The sequence below is a fragment of the Zalophus californianus genome, chromosome 4 (genome assembly GCF_009762305.2).
Source record: "Zalophus californianus isolate mZalCal1 chromosome 4, mZalCal1.pri.v2, whole genome shotgun sequence".
Lineage (NCBI taxonomy): Eukaryota > Metazoa > Chordata > Mammalia > Carnivora > Otariidae > Zalophus > Zalophus californianus.
This window is the reverse complement of record NC_045598.1, coordinates 115,666,122-115,691,876: the sequence shown is the minus strand read 5'-3', so window position 1 is coordinate 115,691,876 and position 25,755 is coordinate 115,666,122. Positions and strand designations below refer to the sequence as shown.

The 25,755-nt window shown below is 38.0% G+C and overlaps 1 protein-coding gene and 1 long non-coding RNA gene across 2 annotated transcripts in view; both read right to left on the bottom strand.

The window, feature by feature from the left end:
* Positions 1-25,755, bottom strand: part of LOC113916992 — a 62,752-nt gene that overhangs the window by 26,244 nt on the left and 10,753 nt on the right. The window lies entirely within an intron of this gene.
* MRPL15 (mitochondrial ribosomal protein L15) lies at positions 14,874-21,734 on the bottom strand. Its single transcript, XM_027583916.2, has 5 exons — positions 21,544-21,734; positions 20,416-20,570; positions 19,685-19,850; positions 16,764-16,887; positions 14,874-16,313 (listed from the first exon to the last, which is right to left on the bottom strand). Exons 1-5 carry the CDS (start codon positions 21,649-21,651, stop codon positions 15,976-15,978), a joined length of 891 nt encoding a protein of 296 aa, XP_027439717.1. The 5' UTR covers positions 21,652-21,734; the 3' UTR covers positions 14,874-15,975.

Sequence of the window (25,755 nt, the reverse complement as noted above, 5' to 3'; positions counted from 1 at the left end):
CGGGACCACCTCATTCAAAAACTCTTGCTTTGAGCCACTTTGCTACCACATTTAACGCTAGCTTGTGAATGCACAACTTCTGGGCTTCTCTTCCTTAGAGAGTTTGCAGCTGGATTTCAAATATGTATGCATAATATATAATCTCAAAAAGTAAGAGTTTATCTATTCTGTATCCTTAAAGTGCTAGGAGGTACTGTAAATGTCAGTCTTGGAAACTTGGGAAAGTCAACATCTAAACAGCTTTATAGTATCTCTGGGAGACTTAAGTGAAAATCAGTGTAAAAGCCATTGTTGCTACTTCTGGTTTGCTTCCTCCCCTGTATCCCTTCCTTGTCCCTCTCCCCCTCCTCCTCCTTTTTATGGTCACTAACTACAAGTGATGAAGAATTTAGGTTTGCCTAAGACTGAGGTTCCAATGCCTTTAAAATTAAAGGCGAACCAGAGTGTTGGGAGTAAGCCACTTACAGCATTTACCACACTGCAATTTAATTATTCATTCATTTAGTTATCTGTTCCCTTCTACAGGTCTGTGTGTGCCTGTACGACAATAACTCTGCCTGTCTGATTTTAGTATTCCAGTGCTTAGCATTGTGTCTGGTGTGTGAGCATTTCATGCTTGCTGAAAATATAAACTCATGAGTAATTATTGAGTAATTAAGTCTGGCCAAGGTCAAACGGGGAAATTCCCCAAGAAATGTTCATATTTAGTCACTAGGTGGCAGCCGTGCCTAATCTTGGATGGCCAAATTGAATTTTTTTTTTTTTTAATGATGTTGAGTCTCCACTTGAAGAAAGGAGAACCATTTGGAGCCACTTAGAGCTGCAAAGAGCCTCAGAGGTCATTGTTCATTACTTCTGTGGGTCCTTCACTCCGTTTGTCAAAGTAGGAGGCGAACATTTCACTCTCAATAGCTACAGCATACACGTGGCCAAAAGATTGTTAGATAAATGAGGAGAAAAGCATGGACAACCCATTCAGCTCAACATTTGAGAACTGACACCAGCTTCTTCTCCAACTTCAAACAATCTCCAGCAACATCTCATGCTTTCTCTGAAATTCTTCCTTCTCATTCTTCAGTCAATAGAATGAAATTACAGGGATGCTACAAATGACATTCACAAATGAGAAACAGTAAGTGTACATTAGCTTGACTCCCCATCCCCACCCCCACCTACATCCCTCTCAGGAGTTAGTTTTGTTCAAGTCAATGTGACTCTACAGGGACACTAGCCTCAGTACCAGCATCACTGCATGGCAGGTGGACTGTGCCCAAATTCTCATCAGCTATAATTCCTGATGCAAGGCAGAGCAAATTCCTACCTCTCCCTTAAGCAACTTCTCTGTCCATGGGACAAGAATGATAATCATGACCTATTTCCGGGGCAGCTCCTACCTGAGGTGTTGTCCCTACCTATATTGGAGAGGCAATAAAAAGAGACCCACCTCCCTAAGAACTTCCCTGAACCATAGTCACGTTTTATGTTCAAGATAAACAACTGACATTATAACACCTACTACATTATAAGTCTTTGGCCCTTGAGACCTATGGTCTTGTGTTATAAAATCGTCCCTGAGTGATGACTTGATGTTGACATAATACTGGAGGCAGAGAAGAGAAAGACCAATAAGCTTCTGGTTGATATGAGAAAGCATTGCTATGAAAATTTTTAAGACTTGTGGGAAGTGCACAAGAAAAAGAATTCTTACACTTAGCAAACTGGATGCAATTTTATGGCATTGCATGTAGTATGTCTACTATTCTCATTTTAAATGTATTTTACACTGAAAAATGTCTTGATTTTAAAATATTCTGGCACAGTCAGAAGAGCATGTGACTCTTGATCTTTGGGTCCTGAGTTTGAGCCCCATGTTGGGCATAGAGATTACTTAAATAATATTACTTAAAATAATAGGAAAGGTAATTTTTGCCACCTGCTGAGCAAATTACTAAATCAGAAATGAATAAAAGACATTAATACCAACCTTACAGAAATAAGAAGGATTATAAGAGAACACTGTAAACAATAGTATGCCAACAGATTAGGTAATCTAGATGAAATGGATAAACAGCTAGAAAGACAAACTACCAAAATGGATTCAAAATGAATAGAAATTTTGAAAAGATGTCTAACAAGTAAAGAAATTGAATTAATAATTTTTAAAATTTCCAAATTAATTAATTAATTAATTAAATTTAAGTGTAATTTAAAAACTTCCCACAAAGAAAAGCCCAGGATCAGAGGACTTCACTAGTGAATTCTATCAAAGATTTAAAGAATTACCACCAATTCTTCACAAACTCTTCAAAAAAAAAAAAAAAAAACAGAGGAGGGAACACTTTCAAATCATTCCATTTGCCCAGTGTTACACTAATACTAAACCAGATCAAGACATCAAAGAAAAACATCCAGACAAATATAATTATATATGCAAAAATAATCAACAAAATACTAGAGGACTAAATCCAGCAACATATAAAAAGGATTATATACCATAACCAAGTGGAATTTATCCCAGATATACAAGGTTTGTTTAATATATCTGAAAATCAATCAAAGTAATATACCACATTAATAGAATAAATGACAAAACCACATGATCATTTCAAAGAACAAAAAAAGCATTTGGCAAAATCCAACACCCATTCATGATAAAAGATGATAAATCCAACACCCATTCATGATAAAAACACTCCAACAAAATAGGAATAGAGGGGATTTCCTCAACCTGATAGAGGGCATGTATAAAAAACCCACATTCATTGTCAATGCTGAGATTAAAAGCTTTACTCAAGATCAGGACCAAGGCTGACTGAACCCACCACTGCTGTTCAACACTGTCCTGGAAGCTGTAATAAGGACAATTAGAGGAAGGAAAGGAGAGGAGAGGAGAGGAAGAAGGAGGAGGGATGGAGGGAGGAAGGAAAGAGAAGGAAGGAAGGAAGGAAGGAAGGATGGAAGGAAGGAAGGAAGGATGGAAGGAAGGATGGATGGAAGGAAGGAAGGAAGGAAGGATGGATGGAAGGATGGAAGGAAGGAAGGAAGGATGGAAGGAAGGAAGGATGGAAGGAAGGAAGGAAGGATGGAAGGATGGATGGAAGGATGGAAGGAAGGATGGAAGGATGGATGGAAGGAAGGAAGGAAGGAAGGATGGAAGGAAGATGGAAGGAAGGAAGGATGGAAGGAAGGATGGAAGGAAGGAAGGATGGAAGGAAGGAAGGATGGAAGGATGGAAGGAAGGATGGATGGAAGGAAGGAAGGATGGAAGGAAGGAAGGAAGGAAAGGGAGGGAGGGATAAAGGAAGGAAGGGGGAAGAAGGAAAGAAGGAAAGAAAGGGAAAAGGAAGAAATACGAGGCATCCAATTTGTAAAGAGAAGTCAAAGTATTCATAAAGGATATCATCCCGTATATGTAAAATCCAGGGTTGCCTAGGTGGCCAGTCACTTAAGCATTCGGCTCAGGTCATGATCTCAGGGTCATGAGATCGAGCCCCACATTGGGCCCCTTGCTCAGTGGGGAGTCTGCTTGAGATTCTCTCCCTCTCCCTCTGCCCTTCCCCCAACTCATGTTTTTTCTCTCCCTCTCTCTCAAATAAATAAATCTTTAAAAAAGAAAATCCAAAAAGAATCAACAACAACAAATCAGAGCTAATGAATGAATTCAGCAAGCTTGCAAGATAACAAGAGCAATATACAAAGGTCAAGTGTATTTCTATACACAACCAATAAACAATTCAACAATGAAATAAAGAAAACATTTAATTTACTATGGCTTTAAAAATAGCAAGATACTTAGGAATAAATTTATCCAAAAAGTATAAAACTTGTACAAAATATTAAAAGGAATTAAAGAAAATTTAAATAAAAGACATTCCATATTCATGGATTAGAAGTTTTAATATTGCTTAAGGTGGAAATATTACCAAATTGATCTACAAATTTAATGCAATTGCTATCAAAATCCAAGCTGTCTTTTTGCAGAAAGTGACAAGTCAATTTTCAAATGCATATGGAAATAGAAGGGACTCAGAAGAGCCAAAAGATGGGTGCCTGGGTGGCTCAGTCGATTGGGCAGCTGCCTTCGGCTCAGGTCATGATCCTGGGGTCCTGGGATCAAGCCCCACGTCTGGCTCCCTGCTCGGCAGGGAGCCTGCTTCTCCCTCTCCCACTGCCTGCCACTCTGCCTACTTGTGCTCTCTCTATCTCTCTGTCAAATAAATAAATAAAATCTTAAAAAAAAAAAAAAAGAAGAAGAAGAGCCAAAAGAACCTTGAAAAGGAACAAAGTTGAAATTTCTGGACTTCAAACCTACTATAAAATTATAGTAATTAAGACTGTGTGGTATTAGCACAAAATTACACATGTAGTTTAATGGAATAGAATTCAGAAGCCAGAAATAAACCCTCACATTTACAGTCAATTGATTTTCAACAAATACTCTTGTCAATGAATGGTGCTGAGACAACTGATATCCACATGCAAAACAATAAAGGTGGACACTTACCTCACACATATTTTGAGTCAATATACAAATGTTAGCTTAAAATAAGTCAAATACCTAAATGTGAAAACCAAAACTATAAAACTCACAGAAGAAAACCTAGGATTAAATCATGATCTCAGATTAGATTATTAAATATGACACCAAAACACAACAACAAAAATAGATAATTTGGACTTCAGCAAAATCAAAAATTTTTTGTGCATGGAAGGATACTCTCAAAAATGTGAAACAATAACCCACAGAATGAGAGAAAACATTTGCAAATCATATATCCAATAAGGATTTGTATCTTCAGTATATAAAGAACAGTTACAAGTCAACGATAAAAAGACAAATAATCCAATTTTAAAAATTGGCAAATGACATGAATAGATCTTTCTCCAAAGAAGATATATAAGTGGCAAATAAACCAATGAAGGTGATGATTAACATCACTAGGTATTAGGGAAATGCACATCAAAACCACAATGAGAGATTATGTCACACTCACTAGAAAGGCTACAATTTAAAAAAAAAAAACAGTAACAGTCTTGGCAAGGATGTGGAAAATTGGAACCCTGGTACATGGCTGGTAGGAATGTAAAATGGTACAGCTAATGTGGATAACAGTTTAAGAGTTCCTCAAAAATTTACACATAGAATTAACAGATGACCCAGCAATTCGATTCCTAGGTATATACCCAAGAGAACTGTGGAACAGATACTCAAACAAATGCTTGCACATGAATGTTCATAGTAGCACTAACCACAATAGCCAAAAGGTGGAAACAGCCCAAATGTTCATCAGTGGATGAATGGATAAATAAATTGTGGCGTATATATACAATGGAATATTATTCAGCAATAAAAAGGAAGGAGGTTCTGATATATGCTATGACATGAATGAAGTTTGGAAACCTCATGCTAAGTGAAAGAAGCCAGACACAAAAGACCACATATTATATGATTCCATTTATATGACGTATCCAGAATAGATAATTCCATAGTGATAGAAAGACTGGTGGTTGCCAGGGACAGGGAGAATGGATAGTGACGGCTTAACAGGCACAGGTTTTAGAGTGATGAAAATGTTCTGAAACTAGACAGAGGTAGTAGTCACACAACATTGTGAATGTACTAAATTGCACTGAATTGTTTAAAGTCATTAATTTTGTTATGTGAATTCACCTCAATTTTAAAAACTGCTGTGAAGGGGAACCTGGGCTGCTCAGTCAGCTAAGCATCTGACTCTTGATTTCAGCTGAGGTCATGATCTAGGGTCATGAGATCGAGCTCCATGTGGGGTCCACACTGGGCATGAAGTCTGCTTAAGATCTCTCTCTCCCCCTCCCCTTGCGTAAGTGTGTGAGCATGTGCACTCACAAGTGCATGTGCTCTCTCTAAAAAAAAAAAAAAATGAAATAAAATAATAAAAATACAAAACTGCTGTGAAGACAAAATGGAAGAACAAGTATTCTCTGCAGTATCCATCCCTTACCTCATTTCCTATGACCTTCCCTTGCTTCTTTGCTCCAACAAGAGTTCATAAAGTCTTGGAGAGCTTATAAATGCAATACTTCCTTCCATGATGGCATCTCAATGCCTGCTGCTACCTTTGAATGAAATGATTGCTCTCACTGCCTCACTTAGTTCACTCCTCACAGGGAAGCCTTCCCTGACCTCCCTGATGAAATTAAATACTTTTTATATGCTGTCATTGTCCCACATAATTCTCATTTCCAGCATTTATTACCACCATGATATAAAATTCATTTCTGTCAATTAGACTATAAATTGCAGGAAGGCAAAGATTATGTTTGATTCAGCACGGCCATACTCAGGGTTCATTACTTAGTAGGTGTTCAATAAACAATTAAGCATTTGAATGTTCAATAGAATAAATGAATTTTTGAAAATTTTTTGCACAGTGCCTTGCATATATGAGGTTCTTTACCTGTAAAAAAAAAAATCATTTTAGGAAAACAATTTGGCGCTTCCTCAAAACTTAAAGCATTATCATATGATCCAGCAATTTCACTTGTAGGTATGCTCCCCCCAAAAAAATGAAAGCAGGGACTGAAGCAGATAATTTTTTTTTAAAGATTCTTTTATTTATGTGGCAGAGAGATACAGAGAGAGAACAAGTAGGCAGAGAGGCAGGCAGAGGGAGAGGGAGAAGAGGGCTCCCTGACGCGGGGCTCAATCCCAGGACCCTGGATCATGACCTGAGCCGAAGGCAGCCGCTTAACCGACTGAGCCACCCAGGCGCCCCTGAAGCAGATACTTGTACACCAATGTTAATAGCAGCATTGTAAAAGGTGAAGTCAACTCATCATCAGATGAGTGAATAAGCAAAATGTGGTATATCCATAAAATGGAATATTACTCAGCAATAAAAAAGGATGAACTGCTGCATGCTACAATGTGAATGAACCTCAAAAATACTATGCCAAGTGAAAGAAATGACACACAGAAGATCACATCTTTATGATACAATTTATGTGAAATTTTCAGAATGGGCAAATCTACAGAGACAGGAAATAGATTGGTAGTTGTTTCAGGATGGGATGGGGAGAAAAGAATGGGTAGTGGCTGCTAACGGGCACGGTTTCCTTTTATGATGATGGGAATGTCCTATAATTAGATTCTGGCGATGGTCGTACAAATTTGTAAATATACCAAAAACTATTACACACTGAGAATCAGTAAATATTATGATATATAAATTACCTCAATAAAGTTGTTTTTAAAAAATAAGAATACCATATACTAGTAAAAGAACAAATTAAATCCATTATAGGCAGAAGAAAGGAAACAATAATGATAAGCAAAAATCAAGAAAATTAAAAACAAAAAATAGAGAAAAATCAATGAAACAAAAAATTCATCCTTTGAGATGATCAGTAAAATTGATAAACTTCTATTAGTCTGATCAAAAAAAGTGGGGGAAGATGAAAATTACAATCAGGAACTAGGGAGGGACATCTCTATAGATCCTACAGAACAAAAAGAATATTAAAGGTATATTAATAACTTTATACCCATAAATTTGACAAGGTGGATGAATGACCAAATCCTTAAAAGGTACAAATTAACAAGGCTTATTTAAGAAAAAATAAATAACCTGAATAGTCCTGTATCTATTAAAGAAATTGAATTTGTAATTAAAAACTTTATCACAAAGAGAACTACAGGCTCAGTTTCACTAGCAAACTGTATAAGATATTTAATAATATCAATTTTATACAGTCTTCCAGACAATAAAAGATGAGAGAATTCCTCCCAATTCATTTTTTTTAAGATTTTATTTATTTATTTGACAGAGAGAGACACAGTGAGAGAGGGAACACAAGCAGGGGGAGTGGGAGAGGGAGAAGCAGGCTTCTGCGAAGTGGGGAGCCCGATGTGGGGCCTGATCCCAGTACCCTGGGATCATGACCTGAGCCTAGGGCAGACGCCCAACGACTGAGCCACCCAGGCGCCCCTCCTCCCAATTCATTTTATGAGACAACATTATCCCGACACCAAAACCAGAAAAGAAAAAAAAAGAAAAAAAACAGTACAAGAAAAGAAATTACAAATTGATATCTTTCATGGACAGAGATGAAAAAAATCCTAATAAAATATCAGGGATCTTGGGATTGAAAGATTAGTTCAACATTAGAAAATCAATGTGCTTCATCATATCAAGAAACTAAAGAAAAAAATGATGATCTCAATAAATACAAAGAAAGAAATTGACAAAATTCAACTAACATTCATGACAAAAACTCTCAGCAAACAAAGGATTAAAAAATAATTTTTAAAAAATTCCTCAAATTCACAAAGGTTATGCACAAATAATTTATAGCTTGCATAATCTTTAATAGTGAAAGACTAAATGCTTTCTCTCTAAGATCTGGAACAAGGCAAGGATGTATGTTCTCACCACTTCCATTCATCATCATACTGGTGGCCCTAACTAGTGCAATAATACAAAAAGGTGGGTGGGTGGGGGACATACAAACCAGAAAAGAAGAAATAAGGTTGCACTATCTGCAGATGACATGACTGTCTATGAAGAAAACACACACACACATACACACACACACACACACACTACCAAAAAGCTGCTAGAACTAATAATTGATTTTAGCCTGGTTGCAGGATAAGAAGTCAACATTTTATAGAATCAATTTTATTAATATATTTTAAAAATAAACAACAATTGAAATTTGAAAGTGCCATCCTTTATATTAACACCAAAAAAATCATATACTTTGATATAAATCTAACAAAACAGGTCTAAGACTTCTACACTGAAAAATACAAAACACTGATGAAAGAAATCAAGATCTAAATATAAAAGGAGAGTTATACTATATATGTAGTTGGAAGCCCCAATAGTGTGAAGATGTCACATCTCCTCAAACTTGTCTATAGAATCCAACACAAACCAAATCAAAATCCCAGCAGATTGTTTTTAATAGAAACTGACAAGCTGATCCTAAAATTTATAAAGAAAACAAAAGGAATTAGAATACCCCAAACAATTAGGAAAAATAAAAGTTAGAACTCATACTGCCTGATTTAAAGACTTATTGTAAGATAGTTCTAGTCATCCACACCATGTGTATTGATAAAAGGATAGACACATAGATCAATGAAACAGAAGAGTCCAGAAATACAATTGATCAATTGATTTTTGCCAAAGGTGAAGGGGTTGTCATTTCAACAAATGATGCTGGAACAATAGGAAATCCATGTGTCAAAAAAAAAAATTTAATAACTTTGACCCATTCTCACACCCTAAACCAGAATTGACTTGACAAGCATCATAGAACTAAAAAGTAAAACCTAGAATTAAGGAAACTTCTGGAAGAAAAATAGGAAAAAAATCTTTGTGACCTTGGTTTGAGCAAAGATACCTTAGATACAATACCAAAAGCATGATCCATTAAAGAAAAAATTGATAAAATGGACTGTATCAAAATTAAAAGCTCCTCTTCAAAAAGCATTGTTAAGAAACTGAAGACAAGTCTCAGACAGAAAATATTTGCAAATACAAACCTGATAAGGGACTAGTATGCAATATATATTAAAAACACACAAAAGTCAATAATAGGAAAACAATCCAATGTAAAAATGGACAAAAATAGGAAGATACTTCATCCAAGATATTTGAATGGTAGTAAGCACATGAAAGATGTTAGAATCATTAGTCATTAGGGAAATACAATTCAAAACCACGCATGCTTATTACAATAGCTGAAATGGAAAAAGATGGTCCACCAAGTGCTGGTAAGAATGAGAAGCTTCTGGAATTCTCTTACATTGTTGGTGGGAATGTAAAATGGCACACCCACTTTAGAAAACAGTTTGCTACATGATCTACGCATTTATCCACAAGAGGAGAAAGCATGTATCTATACAAAGACTCATACACAGGGGTGCCTGGGTGGCTCAGCTGGTTAAACCTCTGCCTTTGACTCAGGTCATGATCCTGGAGTCCTGGGATCGAGTCCTGCATCAGGCTCCCTGCTCAGCAGGGAGTCTGCTTCTCCCTCTGCCCCTCCCCTTGTGCTCTCTCTCTCTCTCACTCTCTCTCAAATAAATAAAATCTTTAAAAAAGAAAAGACTCATACACAAATGTTCATAGCAGCTTTCCTTCTGATAGACAAAAACTATAAACAATTCAAATGCCTATCAACAGGTGGATGAATAAACAAATTTCTTAATGGAACACATACTCCATAATAAAAAAGAATGAATTACATATATACACATCGACATGGACAAATCTGAAATTATCTATAATTATAGTGGCTTTACTAACAACCACTAAAAACCAGAAATAACCTGAATGCAAAAAGATGAACAAACTGTGGTACATCCATAAAATGTAACACTACTCAGCAAGAAAAAGGAAAGAACTACCTATAGGAACAACAACATGAATAAATCTTTCAAATGCATTGTGCTAAGTGAGGAAAGCTAGACTCAAAAAGCTACAAGCTGTATGATTCCATCTATAGGCAATTCTAGAAAAGGCAAAACGAAAGGGACAGAAATCAAGTCACTGGTTGCTCGTTGCTAGGATTTGGACAAAGAGACTGACTACAAAAGAATAAGAGGCATCTGTAAAGGTGACAGAAATAGTCTGTCTTTACTGTGGTGGTGATGGTGTTGGTTGTAGGACTGTATAGTTGTTACAATTCAGGTGTACACCCAGAGGTCTTTACTAGATGCAAATCACACCTCGATGAACCTGACCTTTTAAAAAGAGGGGTATCAGTGCTTACTGGAGAGGCCAGGCCTTAGCCAGGCCAAGGACACAGACCCTCTTTGAAGAGGGTGGAATCGTCTTTACCAGGGAAAGGGGCTGCAGCGGAAATGGTTTGCCAGTGGATCAACAAACATGGAGGCTGCAGGGAAGAGGAGAAAGGCAGACCAAAACTACAAAGCTGTGAAGCTATAAAATGAGAGATCTGACGATAATGACACATAAACAGCTCCTACTGACCTCTTCACTTAGGAAGTAAGAATTCCTTTCTTGGGATGCCCTGGTGGCTCAGCCGGTTAAGTGTCTGCCTTCAGATCAGGTCATGATCTGGGGTCCTGGGATCGAGTCCCATGTCAGGTTCCCTGCTCAGTAGGGATTCTGCCACTGCCCCAGCTTGTGCTCTCATTCTCTTCTCTCTCAAATAAAAAATGAAATCTTAGAAAAACTTTTTTTTCTTCCCCTTTTGTAGTTTCCAGATTTTTTATTTTTCCTTTCAATTTCAGTACCTTTTCCAGATAGGTAGATGCCTTTTATAAATTAATGGCAGAGCAAATCAGTGGCTACATCACTGAAATTCAACTTAATCCTCCTGGTTCTGGGTCTAGTTCCTACCATGCTGACTCTTCAAAATGTACTTATTTCAGCAGATCCTGATACAAATAAGAAAGTTCAGCAAGCCTTTCATTAAGAAGATACTGACCCTACATGAAAATCTTAAGGAGAAAAGGAAGTAACATGTATAGGGTGGCTCCCACATCAGAGGGACTGTAAGAAACTGAATTCACTAACCCAGCCGCTTATGTGCCAGGAGTTGTGTTAAGTGCTTTACAAGTAGTGACTTCTTTCAACCCTCATCGTAACTGTGTGTTCAGATCTATCATTACCCCCATTTTTCAGGGGAATCTGAGGCATGAGAGGTTAAATCGTGGCCACAAGGATGTTACTGGGATCTGAGCCCAAGTAAACCACTCCTGGTGGCTCTGCAAACCAGCTCTGTGTGCTTGGCGCCTCTCCACAGGTAAGCTGGTTGAGTCCCCAAGCACAGAAAGAGGTGGGTATTATGGGGCACCTGGCTGGCTCAGTCAGGTGAGCGTCTGCCTTCGGCTCGGGGTTGCGATCCCAGTGTCCTGGGATCAAGTCCCACATTGGGCTCCCTGCTCCACAGGGAGTCTGCTTCTCCCTCTGCCTCTCTCTCATGAATAAATAAATAAAATCTAAAAAAAAAAAAAAAAGAGGTGGATATTATGATCCCAGCTTCACAACTCAGACAACTGAACACCCATGTCAGCATGTTGTAGGACCCTGGATTCCAGGCCCGGACTAGACAGAGGAAGTTGTGCTAACTTCCACCATACTATATGGCTCTCCAGCAAAGCATCTAGAGACACAGCCAGTCTGGGATTTGTATTAACATTAGCATACTTTATTCTCTGACACAAAGTTGGGTTACTCTGCTGTTAGTTGACATTTTTTTCTACTATTCCAGAGCCACTCCATTTTCCAATAAATGAAGAGTAACATTTAAAAAAGAAAACTCAGGAACTCAACAGGAAATCCACAGTAATTATTTCTGAGGTATCAAAAAAAATCTTTTTTAATGCATATTAGCTCCAACTTTTCTATAGTCTTGCATGCAAATAGGCCATCCTGTATACTGAAAACAGGCTGAAGCCACACACCAGGTAAGGAATTCAATCTAGACGCAACACTTCCTGCTTTTCTACTTAAGATTTCCAAGTGATGTGATCTTAACAAGATAAAGCTACTAGCATCTGCCACTGTGTTCTCGCCCTCATAATCCTTGTAAATGACCAGCAGTAGAGCAGGACCTGGGAAACCAGCGTTGTTACATAATTAAAATAAACTTGTGTCTCCCTGCTATACAGCAATTTAGGGATTGCCTTGGACAGATTTTGTGGAACGTGCCTGTTTGGGCTGAGAATTATCTGCACAGTTATAATATTAAGATCAGGATACAGCTGTTTGTGACTAAGCCCAGGCTCAGTGAATAAGTACTATCCAAGCATTACATCACCAGACATCTGTTTCCTGTTTTCATTCTTCCCTCTATCGTTCTATCCTGATTTCCCTTCACCTATCGGCCATAGCCACAATTAAGCAAGTCTTGTGTTTGCCTGTCTCCTTTTCCATCTTTAACTCAGGGTGACTTAGTCATTGTGCATGGATGGGGAAGGGAAGGAGAAGAGAACCTAAGGGCCCTCAAAAGTGCATTCTGAGACTGGAGGGCTTTTGCCCAGGGAATCCATCTTTACATGACTAACTTCTAATTATTTCTAATTACGAACTTTTCCTGTTGAAGCAATACCAGCCCCTCCAAAAGGGCAGTTGTGAACTGAATCACAAAAGGAAAACATTCAGCAGCACAAATAAGTTGAGGCACCAACTTACCTAGAGCAATGTCCCCACACTCTGGTACACAAAAAATGGTATCTCTTGTCTTTGTTTCCATACCTCATGCCCAGATACAGAACAGAATGTGTTTAAATTTAAGGAAGTTCTTTTTTTTTTTTTTTTTTAAGATTTATGTATTCACTTATTTATTTGAGAGAGGTCGGGGAGGAGAGAAGCAGACTCCCCGCTGAGTCTGGAGCCAGATAGAGCCTATCTCAGGACCCTGAGATCACAACCTGGGACAAAATCAAGTCAGACACCCAACCGACTGAGCCACCCAGGCGCCCCTAGGGAAGTTCATTTTTTTTTTTAAACATTTATTTGAAAGAGAGCGAGAGCACAAGCAGGGGAGGGGGGCAGAGGGAGAGGGAGAAGCAGACTCCCCACTGAACAGGGAGCCCAACAGGACCCTGGGTTTATGACCTGAGCCAAAGGCAGACGCTTAACCCCTTAACCAACTGAGCCACCCAGGCATCCCATCAAAGCAACATCTTTATCATCAGGGCATTAGAGCTGAAAGAGACCTTAGAGGTCACTTTACACATCTCTTGGATTATACAGATTGTCACTGCATTTTACAGTTAAGAAAGGCAAAGTGACTCCTCTAATGGACCCTATTTCAAATGGCTTAAGAATAAAGGCACAAGTTTAAATACTTAATATAGAAAACTCAGATAAAGTGTTTTTGAAATTTTTGTACCTTGCTATTTTTCCTTGCAACCTATCATCTTTTTTCCTCCACACATTATATTCAAATATAACTGTTTAGATACTTAACATGGCAAGTTTAAGATAGCTTTATTGTTAAAATGTTTAGAAAAAGCAGGCACAGAGACAAAGTAAATGACTCCTTGGATGCTTTCTGGTGCTTTGTCATCATTCCTTTGAAAACATTTTCCTTACCAAGGTTGATGAATTAATCAACTTATTGACTTAATACTTCTTACTGAACTCAGCATTCCAGAATGGTGAATATACTATTAAAGAATTTAAGATTTCTGCACTTTTTATGTTGTCTAAGTCTGTTAACCTCAGGTTTGAAGTTTGGTCAATACCAAAACAGGTGTCAACCCCTGCTGGTTGTCCAATACATCCACTCTTACTCACCCATCCTAAAGGAATTTTTCAGCTAAGGACATAAGGAACTGTATCCAAGTTCTGGCCAATGGGATGTATACAAAAGTTTTGTGTGGCGCTACCAGGAATCTTTCTTAGGAAAAGTTGGCTCTTATTGATCCCTATTTGGATCATGAAGATGTACATCTCACTCTAGGGATGGGAGAGCTACACAGGGAGAAAGCCATGGGCTCTGAGATTGTGGAGGAGAGCCACCAATCAGCTCTGAACAGGTCTCAGCGCTTCAGTGAAAAAAAATAAAACCTTTATCTCATTCAAGCCACTGTGCTTTGTGGTTCCTATCAATGGAGCCAAAACTAATCCTAAAACCCCAACTCACTTGGAGTCTCTGAAAAATAAAAAAGTTCTTACAATTTTTGCCTGTCCCTTGAAATTCATACGTGATTATCATAGAAGATGATCCTAACAGTGATTCTTGTAAGTTCTGGTTTATTACGAAGTGGTTCAATAAGCCAAATTATATAATCCTGGATAGAAATTTAAATATACATACTTTTGATGCATAAATTACTTTATAAAAAGAATCTCAGATCAGCAATATAGAAGGCAGATAAGTTAACAAAATAAAATACTGCATCATTTAGGCTTTTAAATTTTTTATTTTAAGAAAATAAACAGCCAGGAATACTTTATTTTTCCTGTGGAAAAATTATCATGAATTATTCAAGATTTAATTGCAGCAGGATAAAGTGAGCTTTTTTGTATGGTTCAGGTACAACACACCTTTGCAAAGCTAAAGAAGCTGACTGCTGAATCTTTTACATTAACTGAGTTAAAGTTTCACATTACCAGTTGTTTTTATGGCTTATATAATCACTGAACAATTCTTCAAAAATCATTTAAAATGACTGAAAAACAAAGGTCTCCAATACCTATGAAATAAGTAAAATATCAGTTAGAACACTTCTTCAAGAAGATGGTTAATGGCTTAATTATCATTGTCTACTCTTATCAGATGAGTTGAGAAAATGAATTCATTTGGAATTCTTGCTTCAATTTTTCTAGTAAATACTGTACTACTTATTTACTGTATTTAAACCTTAAGCTCAAACCCCACATCTTAATAATCCAGAGCTGAAGGCTTTTCACCTTGACACTGGATAGCAGAGCTTCCTTGAGGCTATTAAGATGGGCCACCATTAGTAACTGCTTTAACCTTGACTGAGCAGTCGGTTAAGCATCTGCCTTCAGCTCAAGTCATGATCTCAGGGTCCTGGGATCGAGCCCCACATCGGGGTCCCTGCTCAGCGGCCAGTCTGCTTCTCCCTCTCCCTCTGTGATCTCTTCTGCTCTCATTCTAATAAATAAATATCTTTTTAAAAAAGTCAGTTCCATTCCACCTGCACATCCATTCTGATTTGCAACAATAACACAAGACCTGGACGAGAAGATCATGAGAAAACGAACAAGAAATACCCTAAAAGTTACCATCTTCCTCTGGCAGAAAACCAGGGAGTCTGTTTCTTTGAGAAAAAACCTGCACAGATTCAGTTCCCCTATGCAGCCCTTGCTTATTCCATTTTTTATTTCAATTTTAGATAAAAATGGATATAGGGCTACATGGAAAATTAACATCAACATCTAGAGAATTATAAATCAAGAAAAGATGATGAGAAATAAGCATGTTTCAGTCTGTTTTCTTCCAGAACTCTTTTACAACTCTGCTTTCCTGGAAGGGAATTCATGAGCTGTAATACTTGAGGAGATTTTCATCGGTAGGTTTGAGGATTTTCTTATCTGCCATATTCACCACCCATCCAGGGGCAAGACCAAAGAAAATCTGCCTTGGATCCTTACGAGTACTAAGCATTTTGAAGAGTTCATCTTTAGTGATATCAGGTAAAATATAGCCATACTTCTTGGCAAGCTCAAGTCTTGCTTCAGGAAATTTGGCAGGATCGGCCAGGTAACCACGATTCTTTGCATCAGTATAATACGGTACCAGTGCTTCAGGCGGAAGCATTCGTTTTGGAATGGGTTGTCCGCGCAGAAAGAATGGAACGGGTTTACATAGAATTTCTGAAAAAATTTTAAATAAAAAAGAGAGATACAAATAATGGCTATATACATGATTTTCTTTATTAATTTTTAAATACTACCAAGATGAGCACTTCAATCCAAGAACTTTTTTTTATTAAATATATTTATCTTAAGTAAGCAAATGGATACACTTCATTTTCAAAAATTTACATCTTGAAAATCCAAGTTATCCCTGGGTTACTAACAATTAGTGAATTTCTAGACATAGGTAACATGATATGCAAGCCCTATGTTTAAAAACAAAAAACCTTCTTATACATACTGACTGAGGTACATTACAAGAAGTCACACCACTAACAGGAAGCCCTAAAACAGAAAACTGACGTGTCCAAACTGCCAAGTCAGAGAGCTAGGAGGACTTTTAAAATCCTCATAGGGCAGCCAGTAGGAGACAAAGCGGGAAAAGAAAGGGACTGCAGAACATCTTACCTAGACTTCTTGGGTCATAGAAGGCCGTAGTAACAACACCACCATTTTTTTCAATTGCAGCAATGGCTAGTTCTGAAGCCAACTGTACTTCAATATTAACTTTTGCCTTAAAGGTGTCAGCACCCTGTAATGGGTCAAAGCAAAGCCTGTTTGTAGATAGCTTGGCTAAAAGTAGTCATGGCAAGCTTCCTTTTTACATTGTATTTTCTCCTCCAAAATGCTTATAATGCAACAGTAATTCCAACTCTAAATACCTCTACTTTGAGGTCCTATCAAACAACATGCAATCTTTTTTATGTTTTTAGGACACTTTGTTTTACCAATTTTCATTCTCTGTAAGCAGGGATGACTACATCTTCATTTTATATATTTATTAAACAGCAATATAAGCATCCATCTCCAGTACTTCATTAATAGTAGACTGTTTAATCCTCCTAACAACCCTATGACAAAATTATTGCTATGCCAACTTCATAGATGGGGACACCAAAGCACAGAGAAGTTAAGTAACTTGTCAAGATCACACAGCTAGGATTTTTTTTTAAGATTTATTTATTTATTTTAAAGAGAGAGTCTTAAGCAGACTCTGTACTGAGCGCCAAGAATCACAGAGGGCTCGATCCCACGACCCCAAGAGCAGGAAGACCCGAGCCAAAACCAAGAGTCAGGAGGCTTAACAGACTGCGCCACCCAGGTGCCCCTCACACAGCTAGGATTCTAACCCAGGGAGTCTAGTCACAGCACCTGTGTTCTTAAACACAACATTCTGCCATATTGAGATGGAAAAAAACTTATCTTCTATCCTTAAGTTAGCAAAAGACCAAAAGATTGTTAACAAGGGGACAAATATGCTGGAACCTTTGGGAGAACAAAATATCTGACAACAGGGGCACCTGGCTGGCTCAGTCAGTAGAGCATGTGATTCTTGATGTTGGGGTTGTAAGTTCGAGCCCCATTTTGGGTATAGGGATTACTTAAAAATAAAATGTTAAAAAAAAAAAATCTGACCTGGGAGGGATCAGCCCCCTCTAGGAAAAAAGGCAGAAAAGCACAACAGAGATTCACTTTACATTTACTATTGATTTTATTACAGCCTCTAAAAGGACAAAAATGTAAGTCTACTTTTCCCTAGTATAGTCAATACTAAAAAATGTAGAACTGAACTTTTCTAAAGTTCTGTTTTTGGTCACTTTTATTAGGATGTACTACATTTTACTCTTATTTCAAAACAGATTCTGAATTAAAAGATGCTGGTATTACCATTCTTTTTGTAGTGATAGAATTTTTCTGCTATTTTGGTGTGGTCGAAACAAGCTGGCTCCCAATCAAGTTCCTTTTATTAAGTTTTCATGTATTTCAAAAATATTCCATCAATTCTAAGACACATTTTCTCACTTTTCCATCTATGAAACTGGTCTACATTTTTATAATCAATGGCACCTTTGACTCAATAAGGTCTTGCCATATTATTCGTGAATTTTAATTACTATTCCAGATTTCCCAACTATTTCCCTATTCTTGGGCATTAGAGTTAGTTCCAGCATTTTTAGTATTATAAATAGTATTTTTAGGAATGTCTCTTTGTATCAGATAGGTTTCTTTTATTTTATTCCTTGAAAACATACACTCCAAAATTGGTAATTTTGTGCTGAAGGATTAAAACAGTCTTACCACCCATTACTTATTACAAATCTGAAATCCAGAAAAGGTCAACCAATTTACAGAGCTACAAATGATGTGTAACTAACTGTACTTACTCAACTGTTGCCCTGGTGTAGTTTTCAGGATTATTTTCCTTGTTTAATATAGACACATGCCTGAAAACTTGGAATGTGCCGTTTATTGGCTGACAAAGTCAAAGATTTTTCCAAATTAATTTATATGTGTATTCCCTTATATACCCAGAATAGAATACTGAGACTTGAGAGTGTATTTTGTATTCTCTTTTCAAATCATTTTATTTGGAAAACTTTTATCCATGAGGTTCACTTTTTTAAAGGCATCTAAAAGGTTTTTCCATAAACATATGCTTCCCTCTAGTGGACACTAAGTTACTTACAAAGCTGTATTACTGACAAGAAGCAAAAGTATTAATGAACAAGTTTTAACTGTTAATGAACCTCTTCGCCAATTTCTATAAATAGAAAACTTTGCTGCAACTGGAATTGGATTTGATTCATTCCTTTTCTCCATAATTATCATGAGCCAATATTTCCAATACTGAAAATATAGCAATGAACCAAAGTACTTGTCCTCAAAGAACTTACATTATAGTGAAGGAGAGAGTGAAAAAATAAATGTACTACTTGGTAATACAGGTCAGGTGTTCATATATTCAAAGAAAAATACTTTGGGCACGTTAAAGCAGACAAGAGTATGACTGTTCGTGGGGCGGGGGGGCAGTGAGTATTCTTTTATAAAAGGATGTCAGAAAAGATCTTCCTGATAAGACATTTGGGCAGAGTATCAAAGGGAGGAGGAAGCAAGATGAATGGATACACTGAAGAGCACCCCAGAACCAGGATACAAAGGCCCCTCAATACAGCATGCCAACTTCCTCAAACTACAACTGACTATAACACAATCAATCGCCACTATGTAATGGTTATATGACAACTCGAAAAAAATAAAAATTAGGGCGCCTGAGTGGCTCAGTTGGTTAAGCGACTGCCTTCGGCTCAGGTCATGATCCTGGAGTCCCAGGATCGAGTCCCACATCGGGCTCCCTGCTCAGCAGGGAGTCTGCTTCTCCCTCTGACCCTCTTCCCTCTCGTGCTCTCTGTCTCTGTCTCTCTCTCTCTCAAATAAATAAAATCTTTAAAAAAAAAAGAAAAAAAGAAAAATTACAAAGGCAGATTGTTGATTATACTAATTCAGATATAGCCTTCTATGTAACACTAAAAAATCTAGTCCAGACTTACCTCCTCTACCAGCTGGACACCATAATCCCTTTTAAGTGGCTGGATGGTCACACCTCTTCCATTGACCAGCTGAGTTAAGTCAATAGGTTGAGTAGGATCCACTCGACCCAAATCAATAAGATACTGCAATCTATTGAGACTCAAAGGCTGATACTGGCGTCTGAAGCTACAAAACAAAGTAATAATTGGAAAACTCAGGTCAAGCTTATCTTCCTGTAAATTCTTCAAATCAACTCAAAGCTCTGTCCTGTATTTTCCTCCATCAATTTAGGTGACTTAACAAAATAAAATTCTCCTGAGTACAACAGAAACATAATATTGCTTGGCTTTTGCTAATGAAACAAAACTAGTACTTCATTTCATTAAAATAATTTGCCTCTCTAAGCATTTACTTCACTCACTTAAACAAGTATGTCAAAAATGTAACACTTTATTTAAATGATGCATTAATGGAGCTCAAAGTAACAAGATAGTTTTCCTTTATTGATATTATTGCTCAGTCTCTAACCAACCATAAAAGCAGGCATTATCATCTCCATTTGCAGGTATGAGTACAAAGTCTAGGCTTTTTTCCCTACTAATCCAGCCCAAATTTCATTACCAAAAATGTTTCAGAGAAGCAGCAACAAAAGTTTGCTTCAAAAGGAATTCAAATTTCTACCACGCTACTTTTTTAGGTGACTGTCAGTGAAAATTAGGGATTCCTACTTTAAAAAGCAAAGGAACCTTACCTATGACCTTCATTAAACCCGTATTTTGGGATTCGAATGTAAAATGGAGTCTGGCCTCCCTCAAAGCCCAGTCTGGGCCGAGTTCCTCTCTGACGCTCTCCTTTATGGCCTCGGCCACATTTTCTACCTCTTCTCCGACCTCTTCGTCGTCTTTCCTAGAAGAGAGTTTTGTATGATCTGCAGGTGCATTTTTAAAAATTGTATTTCATCTTTTCGCTGTATATTTTTTGTGATGCCATTCATTTATCCAACCAACCAGTACTGGCTAACACTACTATGTGTCAAGCCTTGTTCTAGCTGCTCTACCCCCCAAACACTCTTTAATTAGCATCTTTGCCTCTGAAGATGTAGCGAATTCTTGTAACTGTGAAGTCCAAGCTGTGTTTCAAAGGCAAAGTGAATTCTGTGATGGACTGGAATTGAAAAAAATCCTAGAATCAATCCCCAACAAACAAGGTTTATACCATATTCCAGAACATTTATTTTGGAATTGTAAATACATTAGCGTTATGCATTAATTTGTAAAGACATTTACAAATTTGTAAATACATTAATTTGTAAAGAAAGAATTTTTCCTAAATTAACTTCCTCTCACTTCTTGAAAACAAGGAACTGATTTCTTTAAAATGACAGTGTACCCCATGCCTGACTGGTTCAGTGGGCCAAGTAAGCGACTCCTGATCTCAGGGTTGTAAATTAGAGCCCCCACAATGGGTGTAGAGATTACTTAAAAATAAGATCTTTCAAATTAGGTAATATGACAGTATGTCAACAGCTTTTCTAGCTGTATTCAGTGATTTGCAGAGGAGACATCTATCATAATCAATTAAAATCTTTCCCACGAAAATAAAGATACTGAGAAGGTGCTTCATTTTAAATTTCACTGAGACTATCATTTTGTAGTTTCTGTGACTTCACTCCTCCGCCCTAACATAATTATGCTTACTGAGAATTGGGACCATATGGGAAGACTCTCCTCCGTGCAGTTAAGGAGAACAAGGGCTCGGCAACCCTAGTTCATCCCAACACCCTTCTGGAAAAAGGAGTCCCCGAAAACGACGGGGAGTGAAGGGCCGCTTCCATCGCCCCATCCCCCAGCGCTTCCCCGCACCGCCACCAGCTATTTACCGGTTTCCTGGAGCCTGGATTCGGCTTTAGGTTGGCCAAGCTCACACGCGGCAGGGCCCGGAGCAGGTCCAGGGCCCTTGCCCCACCGCCCTGCACGGGACCGGTCATTGCCCGCAGAGCCAAGACCCTCCAAGGACGCCCGGGGTGGCCTCACAGCCCACGTGGTCTCGCGGCGCTGCCTTACGGCCGCGGCACCGCCCCCGTCGTACCGCAGGAACTGCTGAACTTTCTGTCGCGGGGCGCGCCCGTGTCCAGGAGTAATCCGATAGCGTCGGAAATTTTCTACATTGTTGTCTCAGTGTAGCTCAACATTTTTCTCTTGTTTTTAGTTCACTGGGGATGTGAGCATAGTTAGAGGTCGTGCGTTGACCCCGTCTCTGAACGTGCGTTTCCTCCCGCTTCGTAAAAGCACGCATTGGGAAAACGCCATGCGGTAGGGAATCTGAGTCAGTGTTTGGCCTGACATGTTTTGTCCTGGGGTCTTGTAGTCCTTATGAGGTAGTGTGTTCTCTGAGCTCCACGTAGAGCCCGGAATAAAATAACGTGAGCGCTAAACCATTAGTTTTGAGCTTCGTTTAATTACACGCCATGAGATACGAAAGTAATACCCAGGGTCCAGCTTTTTAAATGCCTGGCTAGGGGCGCCTGGGGTGGCTCTGTAGGTGGAGCATGGGACTGGTGGTTTTGACTCAGGTCACGAAATCCGGGTCCTGGGATGAGCACCGCCCCCCACCCCACCTTGGGCTCCGTGCTTAGCGGGGTGTCTGCTTGATTTTCTCTCTCTCCCTCTGCGTCTTCCCCAGCTTGAGCGCGACTCCTCTCTCTCTCTAGTATAAATAAATCTTTAAAAAAGAAAATGCCTAGCTAATACCAACCTGTGAATAAGACTCAAAACTATGCGTTCTCTTCCCTGTGCATCTACAGCTATTGCTTTGCCGGAACCACTGAGATAACTAACTTCACTTAGTTCACTTAATGTTAGGAGCCCTACGGGCGCTCTGTGTATCAGACGCGTTGAGTGAGCCTGATTAGATTTATCTAAACCACCAGTCCTAGAGGTAGATATTTGTATTTTTTACAGTCCGAGAAGGTAAGGCTTGGCAAAGTCAAGTAGTTGGACCAAGGTCTGACAACAAACTGCAGAGCCAGGATTCACTTATACTGCCTTACGAAGTAGTATTTTTTTAAATATAAAATTGAATATCTACAGCACAAAACACATACCATTATTTTCACTCAAAAAATAGCTTCCCTATTTTTGTCTTAAGGGAGTATAATATAGAAGACCATATTACTTTTTCTTTCTTTTATTCTTTTTACATTTCACTGTCTTGCTGTGGAGTTGTTCTTCCTGATTCCTATTAGTGATACACATAGTGAAGGTGAGAAATAAACTTTTTGAGGGGAACTACTATGTTTGACTAAACCTTTTTGAAGTTATTTTAAATCAGATATAAAAGAAAGGTGCCATTTATTCCTTTAAGCAATATTTATGAGCAAGTCACTAACGTGTTACCAAGAAATATACATAGATGAAGTCAAATAGGATCTTGCTTCCAGGTTTTTTTAAATCTTGGAGAGGAAACCTAACAAAATTGAGTATTTAAAAAAAATTGAGTATTTTTGTAAAGATTTTATTTGTAAGTAATCCCTACACCCAACATGGGGCTTGAATCCACAATCCTGAGATCAAGAGTTGCTGGCTCCACCAACTAAGCCAGCCAGGCGTCCCAAAATTGAGTATTTTTTAAAAGGTAAAGGAGCACCGGGGTAGCTCAGTTGGTTAAACCTCTTCCTTCTGCTCAGGTCATAATCCCAGGGTCCTGGGATTGAGCCTCAGGTAGGCTCCCTGCTCAGCAGGGAATCTACTTTTCCCTCTCCCTCTTCCCCTCCACCTTCCCCTTCCCTGCTCATTCTCTCTCTCTCAAAAAAAAAATAAAATCTTTTTTAAATGAAAATAAAAGTTAAAGAAAAATACAAATATGACTATAAAACAATACACAGTACAGACTCTATATGGAAGTACAAAAGAAAATACAGAAAAAAAATAAAGCTAGTTCCTGACTTTAAGGGTTTCAATTCAATATATTTCATCATTTTTTGTTAGAAATTTCATATACTTCTTGGAAGAAAATTGAAAAATATGTTGCACAATATGCCCTAATCACAATTTTTTTCTCTACCTAGAAAATCATTGCTTGCATTAAGTAATGAATTTCTGGATGAGTGTTAATACTAATAACATTTTTTAATCAGACAAAAACTTTTATTGAATAAATGAGATACAGGAAACATAAAACAATGTGCTGCATTTCTTGGTAGTAGATGTTCTACATTGTGTAGGTTACATAATGTTATTATTAGGCATCAGTTAATAGTGGAAATAATTGTCATTAATTGTAGGCTACCTGTTTATCCCATATCCAACATGTTGATGAAGCATATAAAACTGTCAATTTGATGAGTATCATCTGTGTTGTAAAAAGAAATTAAGGTTGTGTAGTAAATAAGTCATTCATCCTTACCTCAAACCTGTATAAGTTTTACAGCATCATTATTGCATGAGAACATTTGTTAAGCACCTGCAAGACTATACTTTCAGGAATCATTTCTATAGTTTGTTAAGCGCCTGCATGATTGGGATATTACACTATACCCTGTTTATATCTTTAAGTAGACCTTGTAATAATAAGAAAACATCTCAATAACTATCCTGATTCCAGCCTGGGTTAATAATGACTACTGAATCATTACATACAAAGAATGAAATGAACCCTGTAAAGATGGTATAATTTGAAATCCCTTGGGAAGGCCTCTTTCTCACACTTCTAAATAATCTTCCCCAAGTTATCCAAGTGCCTTTAACAGTCCAATACAGATTAATTCCTTTGAACTCATTTAAAATGAAAATTCTCCGAGTAGAGAATAAGAGTGGGGGGTGAAAATAAAATGGGATAAATTCATCATGCAAGGCACTTTATATGAACCATAATGTAATATACTATGAAGTGAAGAGTCTGATCCACTTACCTTTGTTTCTGATATTAAAAAGCAACAAAATAAAAACATGCACATAAAACTCTCTTCCTAAATGAGATCACACATTAAAGAATATTTTGGCAGGGATGGGAACAGGAGGAAAAGAATTTCAGTTATTAGATTATTACTGATTTGTACCATGAGCCAAGGACAAGTCATTTTTAGAACGAGCCCAAGAATAGGCTTATTTTGTGTTTACCAAAGTTGAGAATCGGAAAACAACTGGAGACGAGATTTTCCTTAGTGAAGAGGGGAGGAAGTCAGGGCAGAAGAGCAGTATATCCCTTTGATATTGGGAGGAAACAGTACCCAGAGGGCTAAGAAGAGGGCTTGGGAAGGGGATAGAAAAAAATGTCCCTTTCATAAACCTACCTACTTTTATCAAAGGTTGGTCTGGACATAGATCTTCATTCACACTTAAATAGTTTTTGTTTTAATTTTATTAAAGTATAGTAAGGCATACATTTGTTATGAGAAAAGTCAAATAGTAGAGTCTCAATGAGAAACCATAGGCAATCACTTTTAACTCTGTTTTTATTTCATCTGGTGATTGCCTCCATATTTATAATTTAAAATATCTCTATCACTAATTGATCAATTTTTGACATTGTATATTCACCTGTCTTTAAGATAGATGAAGATTTAGATCATTTAAACTACTTTCTAGTATTTCAGTGCTCTCATGGTAAATGTGTAATTCTTTTTTAAGATTTTATTTATTAGAGGGGTGCCTAGGTGGCTCGGTTGTTGGGCATCTGCCCTCGGCTCAGGTCATGATCCCGGGGTCCTGGCTCAGCGGGAAGACTGCTTCTCCCTCTCCCACTCCCCCTGCTGTGTTCCCTCTCTCGCTGTGTGTCTCTGTCAGATAAATGAACAAAATCTAAAAAAAAAAAAAATTTTATTTATTAGCGAGAAAGAGAGCGAGCACAAGTGGGAGGGGCAGAGAGAGAGAGAGAGACTCTCAAGCAGACTCCAAGCTGAGTGTGGAGCCTGATTCGGGGCTTGATCCCAGGACCCTGAAATCATGACCTGAACGGAAACCAAGAGTCGGACACTTAACCTACTGTGCCACCCAGGTGCCCCAATAAATGTGTAATTTAAATAATGTGTGTACTTAAATATCTATTTCTTGAATTTTCAACTATCAAAAGTATACAGTAGCTCCTCAATCTA

Excerpts from the sequence above, each read along its gene's own strand:
- MRPL15 (XM_027583916.2), bottom strand. The coding sequence starts at position 21,651 with ATGACCGGTCCCGTGCAGGGCGGTGGGGCAAGGGCCCTGGACCTGCTC. Across the intron at positions 20,571-21,543 it reads ATCCAGGCTCCAGGAAACCG|GAAAGACGACGAAGAGGTCG; the intron begins GTAAATAGCTGG and ends ACTCTCTTCTAG. Across the intron at positions 19,851-20,415 it reads GGGTTTAATGAAGGTCATAG|CTTCAGACGCCAGTATCAGC; the intron begins GTAAGGTTCCTT and ends TTTGTTTTGTAG.